Below are 10047 nucleotides of genomic sequence, written 5' to 3'. Positions count from 1 at the left end.
GAAGGTCATCTCAGCTAGGTGTTTCACCTTAGCCTATCAACATATTCACATTTCCCTATTATTATTTCTGTACGACTCTTGGGTAGTGCTGTAGCTCTAGCCTTCGCTCTCAGTCAACCTTCCTGAAAGCTCAGTCTACATCCAATGCCATTTCCCTTTACTCCTGAATATATACTCTCTTCTTGCATCTAGTGGGTAGAAGTCAGGTATGCTGCTAAACATCCTACAATGCAAAGGACAGCTTCCCATATCTCCAGCAAATAATTATCTGGCCCAAAATGTCAGTAGTGCAAGGGCTGGGGAACCCCAGTGTGTAAAATGTCCTGCAGACAGACCATGCACAACATGGACATGTTTAAAATGAAATCATTACCTTTTTATTTTTACCTACTCTCTTGTTACCTCTTATTACTAATCTGATTAATGGCACTTAGTTTTATAAATCATTATCTTGGTAATCATTTTTTATTCCCTCATTAAGCTCCGCCCCTCTCCACCTCGCAGCCCCACCCCTCCTCCCATTGCCCTGTTCCAACCTTAAACCCCGCCCCAACTTTTCCAGCCCCGCCCCTCTTTCCCACGCCTCGCCCCACCTTCAAGCCCCGCCCCTCTCCACCTCAGCCCCGCCTCTCCACCCAGCTTCCCTTAGATCTGCTACCCGCTGCTTCCGTCGCCGTAGTTGTTACGTTTCCTCTGCGCCGGAAGAAGAACTCACGAACTCTTTTGGAGTCATGGCAGCGGTAGATATCCGAGGTAACGTGTGATGTTAGCTTTTGTTTCCTAATTGTCTGGGGTCTGATTTAGGGCTTTATAATTCGCGGGGGCAAGGTTCAGGTTCATTTGTGATATCTCCAAGCTTTTTTTCTATGGACCACCCAAGGCTTTAATCTGGCGAAAAGTTTCCTAGTGTTTCCCAGTTTCTCCGGGGTCTCGGAAGTGTCGAAACGCAGGAACTGGAAAAGGCTTTGGGCTTTGAGCCCGCAAACCCGCACTGTTGTTTTACACATATATTTCCACAGTAAATATTGACGCTGTTCTCTCCCGGTGAAGGAATGGCCTTTGAGCCGAGTGGAAAGTGGGGCAATGAACCGACGGAATTTGGTTCATCTTTTGGGACTTGTCGTGGCTGCTTTATTTCTGTCATCGTGCCTTTTTAGTCCCTGAGCATGAATCCCTAAAATTTTCTCCTGTAAGTTTTATTTTTGACTCTGCAAAACTTTCCATTGAACACCCAACAATAACTGAAGATAGGGGTCGTTTCTTATTCACAGCTGGACTGTAAAAGTACTCAAATATTTGTTGAGTCAGTGAATAAATATATGAAGACGCGTTACCTTCATTGCTGCTTCATCTCAGTCTTAGGTCATACATTCTTTTCTCAGCTCACGTACAGACATCTATTTCAGTGAGTTTGGTGAGGAAACGTCTAGTAATTGTGCTCTGGGATTCCAAAGAGTGAACAGAAGGGAGATTAAAAAATAGCTGAAGCCTGAGAACCTAGTACAGACCAGGTGCCTCCAGGTTGGGAGGAGGGGTTATGGGATTTCCCAGGAAAAATTCAGTGGTGTGAGAGAACCCTGGAGATTACCTTTATCTTTTACTGTGTGATGGTGTCTCCCACAAAACTTTCTACACTTCTGTGAAACTCGCAACGTAGATTTACTTCCATTTGAAATATTGTGGTACTTTCTCTTAAAGTAAGTGTGAATTTTCGTACCTAGGAGCAAGCTGAGATTCAATGCTCACCCCCAGCAGATTAAAGAAAAAGGGCTTTTCTCAAAAGTAGTTACCTCAAACTATAATATGCTCCTAATCATTTCTTTCTAGGATTGTTTTGTTTGTATATACTTGATTTTTATTGATTTGAGGGAGAGAGGAAGAGACAGAGACATCTATTTGTTGTTCCACTTGTGGATGCATGTCATTCATTGGTTGATTCTTGTACGTGCCCTGACTGGGCACGGAACAGCAACCTTGGTGCATCGGGACAACACTCATCAGCTGAGCTCCCTGGTCAGGGCTGTAATATATCCTTGATTTTTAAAGGGAAGTGTTTCAGATTCCTTTTTCTATATTAACCAGAGTGGAGTCTGGCAAATTTATTACTAATATATCCTCATTTTATAGTTGTTTAAAATATCCAGTGATCTTCAGCATTTCTGGGTCATGCTTTTACATGTTTGTCTTTCGTTATAAGTTAGTTTTCCAGTGCCTAATTTGATCACTTGCTGATTGTTGGGGAAGTGTTGGGGCTATGTTAGCATGCTCCCTTGCTACTACATTTTAAAAAAAAAGAGAGACCCTTAGTTCACACTATTTTCAAATATTTAGCTTTCATAATATTTTACTTTTTAGCTTTTTTAGTGTCATTGCAAAGGCTCTGAGGTGAGAGCATGAGGTGTGTTAGAGGAGCAGCAAGGGGGCAGCTATGGCCAGTGAGAAGCGAGGCTGGGGGGAAATGGGGTCAGAGAGATCATTGGTAACTTGCTCCAGATCTTCCTGTGCATTGCTGTTGCCTTCCACTGGGTCCCCATCACCTCATGCCCATATCTATTGACTGTCCATAGTTGTTGGTAGGTAAGATCTTTACTAAACATTTATTTGTGTCTGCAGATTACTCTCTGTGGAAGTGATCTGTAATATTATAACAGTTTATTGCCAGTAACTTGTTATGACATCATACAGATAGTTTCCACTATGCGATTGAGAAAGCAACCTAAAATTGTCCTCTACAAATGCTTTTATGTAATCATTCCTACAGAAATGTATAACAAAGTTGCTTCAGGCAAAACTACTTTAATAACTGAGCTATAGTGCTTAAAGCTGAGAATAATGATTATCCTTGGTTGCTTTTCATGAGACTATCTGTCTTTTTATTTGCTGGCTTGTTATATATTTGGTTATGGTGATCCATTTATGATGAACCATCTTAATGGTCTGTACTGATTATTTGGTCATTAACATATTTTATTTGTTTCTTTGGTTTTTAATTTATACAGTTACTTTTTCTCACTTGATTCATTTTGTTCACAACTGCTTGTTACCTTGGGTTAGGTCTGACTTCTTCAAACATACCGGAAGCAGTTACAATATAGAAGAGTTTGAGGTTTTAATTCTTTCTTCAACCAGTAGTATATAGGCATTCATGACTCACCCCTAGTGAGATTTACTAGTTAGTGGCATGAAACATTATTGCAGCCAGTAGCTAATAGAAGCTTATTAATGAAAGGTACTTAGTTATTGTGCCGTTTTTTTCCCTTTGTGCATTTTGAAAATTTTAGATTTAATTCTATTCTAAAATGTGAAATTGTATGGCTGTAATTGAAGGCATTCTGCTCCTCATTTGCCTTTTAACTTTTGCATCTTTATTATTTCATCTGTAATAATAGGTTTTTACTTTATTTCTCTGTCCTTCTTAATTGGGAGCTTTCAGACTGGTGGTTCTGGATGTGTTTTCTTTGGCATGAATGTTGTCTTGAAAACTTTTGAATTAGTTGCCAATATATAAAAACTTAGGATTTCCATTTTTTGAAAGACTTTTTTAGATTTCAAATCCTATTTCTTCTCCACCTAGTTAAATTATTCTCTAAACGTAATATGCTTTTTTATGGTTTCCCACCTTTTTATATGCATTCTGTCTACTTAGAATTACTTAGCCTCTCTTTTTTCTGGGACAAACCTTTGTTTAATTTTTAAGATACATACTAAAACCCTCACCCCATGAAAAGTCATTCCAGTTCCCTCAGGTAAAGTATTCTGTACCCTATACTGTGCTCTCATAGCACATTTATTCATGCTTTTATTATAGATAGCACTTACCATGTTGAGTTGTTGTTTTCTTGCATACTTATCTCTTCTGTTAGAATGTAAGAGTATGTATGTTAGGAAACGTGTTCCTTCCATTCATAGTGCCTATTTGTAGGGTTTGATTTTTTTCTCCTTTCTCATATTTTATTATTTTGTTTCTTTCCTATAGATAATCTGCTGGGAATTTCTTGGGTTGACAGTTCCTGGATCCCTGCTTTGAACAGTGGAAATGTCCTGGATTACTTTTCAGAAAGAAGTAATCCCTTTTATGACAGAACATGTAATAATGAAGTGGTCAAAATGCAGAGACTAACATTGGAACACTTAAAGTAAGTTATTATAAGAAGGTAGCATCTTTGCCAACTAGAGGTTCTGCAGTGAACATTTCTTTCAAACTGTGGATCATGATGTACAGAGTAGAAATTTTGGAAGAACTGGAGTTCTGTTTGAGTTTGTAAAAATTTTTGATGTGTGAAGAAATTAGTCACTTGTTCCTTAGAAAGTTTTCTGTATGTAACTTTATATATTACTATCCAATTAAAATATAGCCATGAGTTTAGATGTAGGTATGATCAGTGATTTTAGCAATGCAGCTATTCTCAACCTAGCATCTATAATACTGTCTTCTCTACATTTAATTTAATGTTTTTAGTAGGTTTGTAGTAGATTTATCTTTGTATGACAAATAAAGCAAATATAATTTTAGCCTTGGCTGGTGTGGCTCAGTGGATTGAGTGGGCCTGTGAACCAAAGGGTCACTGGTTTGATTCCCAGTCAGGGCACATGCTTGGGTTGCAGGCCAGGTCCCCAGTGCAGGGTGTGGGAGAGGCAACAATACATTGATGTTTCTCCCTCTCTCTTTCCCTTCCCCTCCTCTTAAAAATTAATAAAATCTTTAAAAAAAAAACAGAATTACATAAAGAAAATACAATTTTAGCCAAACAAATACAAGTCAAGTTTCTTCAGATTTAAATGTTAAGAATTTATTACTGTTATAAAACTTTCTTTTATTTTATTTAGTTATTTTTCAAGTACGGTTTTCTGTCTATTTCTCCCATCCCAGCCCACCCCACCCCGTGCTCCCCACCTCCCTCCCATTTCCACCCCCCTTAGTTATTGTCCCTGTGTCCTTTATACTTGTTCCTCTAAATGCCTTCCCTTTTTTCCCCTTAAATTCTCTCCCCTCTTTTCTCTGGTCGCTGTCCCCTTGTTCTCTATTTCAGTGTCTTTGTTTTTATTCTGCTTGCTCGTTTGTTTTGTTGTTTAGCTTCCTGCTAAAGGTGAGATCATATGGTATTTGTCTTTCAATGCCTGGCCTATTTCACTCAGCATAAGGCTTTCCAGTTCCATCCATGTTGTTGCAAAGGGTAGTAGCTCCTTCTTTCTTTCTGCTGCATAGAATTCCATTGTGTATATGTACCACAATTTTTTGATCCATTCATTTACTGACGGGCACCTAGGTTGCTTCCAACTCTTGGCTATTGTGAATTGTGCTGCTATGAACATTGTGGTGCATAGGTTCTTTGAAATTGATGTTTTAGGATTCTTAGGGTATAATCCTAGCAGTGGAATTGTTGGGTCGAAAGGCAGGTTGATTTTTATTTTTCTGAGAAAATTCCATACTGTTTTCCATAATGGTTGTACTAGCCTGCAATCCCACCAACACTGAACTAAGGACCCCTTTTCCCCACAAACTCTCCAACATTTGTCGTTTGTTGCTTTTTTTTATGATAGCCATCCTGACCGGTATAAAGTGATATCTCATTGTGGTTTTAATTTGCATCTCTCTGATAACTAGCGATATTGAGCATCTTTTCATGTGTCTCTGGATCTTCTGTATGTCCTCCTTGGAGAAGTGTCTGTTCAAGTCCTTTTCCCATTTTTTAATTGGGTTGCTTGTCTTCTTAGAGTGGAGTCATGTAAGTTCTTTGTATATTTTGGAGATTAAACCTTTGTCTGGGGTATCATTGGCAAATATGTTTTCCCATATAGTTGGTTGTCTTTTTAATTTAATACTGTTTTCTTTAGCCATGCAGAAGCTTTTTATTTTGATGAGATCCCATTTGTTTATTCTTTCCTTTATATTCCTTGCTCTAGGGGACATATCAGTAAAAATGTTGCTGCGTGAAATATCTGAGATTTTCCTGCCAATGTTCTCCTCTAGGACTTTAATGGTTTCAGGGCTTATATTTAAGTCTTTTATCCACCTTGAATTTATTTTGGTGTATGGCGTAAGTCGGTGCTCAAGTTTCATTTTTTTTGCACGTAGCTGTCCAGTTCTCCCAATACCATTTGTTGAAGAGGCTATCTTTACTCCATTTTATGTTACTGCCCCCTTTGTCGAAGATTAATTGACTGTAGAGAGTTGGGTTGATTTCTGAGCTCTCTGTTCTGTTCCATTGGTCTATGTGCCTGTTTTTATGCCAGTACCAGGCTGTTTTGATTACAGTTGTAATACAGTTTGATATCAGGTATTGTGATCCCTGCTACTTTGTTCTTCTTTCTTAAAATTGCAGCTGCTATTCAGGGTCGTTGTTATAAAACTTCCTGAAACCACTGTGTAGTAAAGTTTTTTTACCTGTCAGTTAAACATCAGGGGGAATTCATAAAATTAAATTTCTGTGGTATTTAAAATTTTTTTTAAATCCCTACCCAAGGATATGTTTATTGATTTGAGAGAGAGAGAAACATCTATGTGATAGAGAAACATTTATCAGTTGCCTCCCTATACCTGCCCCAACCAGGGATCAAACCCACAATCTAGGTATGTTTCCTCACTGGGCATGAACCCACAGCCTTTTTGGTGTGTGGGACGATGCTCCAACCAGCTGAGCCACCTGGCCAGGGCAAACTTCTATGGTATTTTAAATAGCTTTTGTTACAAGACAAATGTTTATAACTATTAAGAGAACTTATTGTTACTTTTAAACATAATCTGTCAGATCAAACATGCAATGGGGCAAGGATAAGGTTTTTGATGTTTGCTGGTGGGGTAAAATGTATAATTGACATACATAGTCAAGACATGAATGGTCTTCATGTATACTTTTATATTTTACATATATTTATAGATCTAAGGTCAGAAAGCATCATGGTATTTGGTTGCCTTTTTTGAAACATGCTCTTCAGTGTACTTTAATGATGAAAATTTAAGTTCATTATGAATTTTTGTAAAGAGATTTTGCTGTTAAGAACCAAATCTTATGTTATCTGTATTTTACTACCTCAGAAAATAGCCAGTTTATTAAACAGCTAGTTTTTAATATCAAACATAGGCAGTTTTAATTCTACTTACAGTGTTGCTATACTTTTATATACTAATTTGATGTTCTACAGAATTGTTTGTAGAACATTCATAGATCTCCGGATGTCTGTGTTCTGTTTTCATTCAGTCAGATGGTTGGAGTAGAATACATCCTTTTACATGCTCAGGAGCCCATTCTTTTTATTATTCGGAAGCAACAGCGGCAGTCCCCTACCCAAGGTAAAATGTGTAAAGTTCAGGCATTATTTTCTTCGTAAAATACCATGACTTATTTACTTTCTGAGCCATGTTTTTTTTAAATTGGGTTGTCTTTTGGGGGTCCCCAAGAGAACATACATGTTCAGTGCTTTACTTGGGGGACTCAGCAGACTCAGCATATAGTCAGTCACATGTACGATTTGTTACGGCAACACAGAAAGGATACACTGCCAGATCAGTAAGGGAAAAACCTTTATCAAGCGGGATGGGCAGGAATCAACGTGTAAGCTTCCTGTACTTCCCCTCCTGTGAGGGGAACATACCTCGTACACCTGCCAGCAGTGAAGTGCAGCTCCACATGTGTGTCTGCTCCGGGAGGTCCACTTCCCACTCTGAAGTCCAGGGTTTGTATTGAGGGCTAGTCATGCAGACATCCTCTGCCTGCTGAAATTCCAGACTCTTAGAAGGAAATCAGGTTTCCGCTATAATCATATTGTTTGTACAAATTGTCTAGGAAGGCTGGTACACCTGGCATAGCTTTACCACTTAGGAAATGTTTCAAAAGCACAAGTTCCACTGGTTACATGTTTGCACACTGCGGGTTTTCCAGCGTGCCCAGGGGCAGCTCTGCAAGCACAACAGAGCAACTCTGTTTGGAAGCCACCTTTTCCTGTGAGTGCAGTTATTGGGATTCCAGCTGACCCTCGAGTATCCCAAGTAACCTTTCTTTTCATAGTCATGGAATCTTAATTCTGATACAAAATACATGGTAGGTGCAATTGTACCAAATTCATGGAAGGTCAGTTGAAAATTCTCATTGACAAATTCAACCAAAAGTCCTACCAGGGTTATACTTCCAAAAACAGACTGGCCCTTAGAAATCAAAGTGAAGAGTATAGAATTCAGGTTTGATTTTTTTAACGTTTTTTTTTTAAATGTATACCCAAGGATATGTTTATTGATTTGAGAGAGAGAAACTTCAGGTGATTGTCTCCTGTTGCTGCTCTGACCAGGAATCGAACCCATGACCTTTTGGTATACAGGACAACACTTCAACCAACTGAGCCACCAGCCAGGGCCAAATTTGATTTTAAATCAAAAAGTCACCTATGACCATCTTCATCTCTTAATTAGATACCCTCATCAAGACATTTAGTAACAACTCTGATATTGATTCCAGAGAATGACTTGTTAAGGAAGTGGTGGTTCCAGAGTCAGGAATTGAAATTTACTGTAAAAATCTAGAGTTTTTGCTCAGAGAAAAAGAGGACCGTAGAACACAGGCAAGACCAGAGACAGGATTTCTATGATGAGAGGGTTCAAGGTGTAGAAGCTACACAAGGTGGCACCAGCCTCAGTAGCAGCTGTTTTACTCCTTAGGACCCAGGACTGGGGCACAGAGGCAAGTTCAGAGTGTGACCGACTGACAGCAGCATTGGATCCCCTGGAAACTCGTTAGAGATGTGCTGTGCCTACTGAGTAAGAATCCGATTTTGACAAGATATGAAGTGACTCTAGGACACAGTTGGCAGACTTTCTCAGAAGGTCCACAGAGTAGATATCTTAGACTTTGTGGGCGTCACGGTCTCTGTGACAGTTGCTCAACTGCTGCCACAGCAGCTGTCGGTAGTAACGAATGGGTGCGGCTGTTTTTGACTCTAATTTTATTTACAGAAATGGAAATTGCCAGGCCCTGCCTTAAGTTTTAATATGGGGAAATGTCAAATTTTAGTTGTGTTTTTCATGGAAATCTAGTGATTGGCATATAAAGCTCTATTCATAAACATTTTTTTTCTCCCACTGCTTTAGTTATCCCACTGGCTGATTACTATATCATTGCTGGAGTGATCTATCAGGCACCAGACTTAGGATCAGTTATAAACTCTAGAGTGGTAAGTGTCTTCCCATTTAAACACTGAAGAAAACTTTTACTCGAGCTGCCTTGCTTTCAAGAACCAAGAGGTGGTCCTCTCCCTTGTGTAAGTTGGTATGAAGTGTTGAGTTTTAGAATGTTTTGAGCATTGTTACTGTGGGCCAACTCTGTATTAAAAGTATATACCATAACCCAGCTATGTAGAGATTCAGGTTCCAAAAACTGGAAAATCGCTGTCTTTACAAATGTAATCATTTGTGTTTACTTTGGAAATTTTGGTTAATCTAATGAGAAATTCAGTAACTTTTTTTTTTTTACAAGCTTACTGCGGTGCATGGCATTCAGTCAGCTTTTGATGAAGCTATGTCATACTGTCGATATCACCCTTCCAAAGGCTACTGGTGGCACTTCAAAGATCATGAGGAGCAAGGTAGGTAAGGCACCTGGACCCTCCGAAAACATTTTTTGGTACTCTGAAGGAATGAAGCGTTTTTTGCTACTCTGAAAGGATGAAGCTGGTTTTTTTTGTTAGGAAAATGGCTGTTCATGATTTCTAGGTCTGTTTTACTTCTCCTCAGGAAGATTCTTCATAGGATGATGACATTGTCACAGCTATAATTTATATAAATAGATGTGGCGATAATAGCTTTCTCATAGGATATAAATTTTAATGTTAGGTAAGTGGTATTCTTTGGTAAGTGGGTTCAAGGTTTTTCAATATTTGGAAAATGCAGAGAAAATCAGTGATGGGAGTGAGTAATGATGATGTTTCTTGCTTATGTAACTGTTGAGTCATCCAGAAATTTGGAACCTGAATTCCCCTCTAGTCTTTTTTTAATCCTCACTCGAGGACATATTTCCACTGATTTTTATTTTTACTTTTTTAAAGATTTTATTTATTTAT

General features: G+C 38.7%; 1 protein-coding gene across 3 annotated transcripts in view; it reads left to right on the top strand.

Annotated features, from left to right (window-relative positions):
• The first annotated feature begins 685 nt into the window (after positions 1 to 685).
• The window catches only part of MED6 (mediator complex subunit 6), a 30249-nt gene continuing 20887 nt past the window's right edge, over positions 686 to 10047 (top strand). For all 3 annotated transcript variants that reach the window (XM_053673347.1, XM_053673348.1, XM_037127353.2), the window contains exons 1-5: positions 686 to 753; positions 3977 to 4136; positions 7200 to 7291; positions 9080 to 9162; positions 9465 to 9573. In XM_053673347.1, the coding sequence (XP_053529322.1) occupies positions 732 to 753; positions 3977 to 4136; positions 7200 to 7291; positions 9080 to 9162; positions 9465 to 9573 (466 nt within the window). In that variant the 5' untranslated portion in view covers positions 686 to 731. The remainder of the gene's footprint in view (positions 754 to 3976; positions 4137 to 7199; positions 7292 to 9079; positions 9163 to 9464; positions 9574 to 10047) is intronic.

This window comes from Artibeus jamaicensis, unplaced genomic scaffold (assembly GCF_021234435.1).
Source record: "Artibeus jamaicensis isolate MK-2021 breed Jamaican fruit bat unplaced genomic scaffold, CSHL_Jam_final contig_851, whole genome shotgun sequence".
Taxonomy (NCBI): domain Eukaryota; kingdom Metazoa; phylum Chordata; class Mammalia; order Chiroptera; family Phyllostomidae; genus Artibeus; species Artibeus jamaicensis.
Note: the sequence above shows the minus strand (reverse complement) of the source record. Positions and strands in the feature narration are given on the sequence as shown.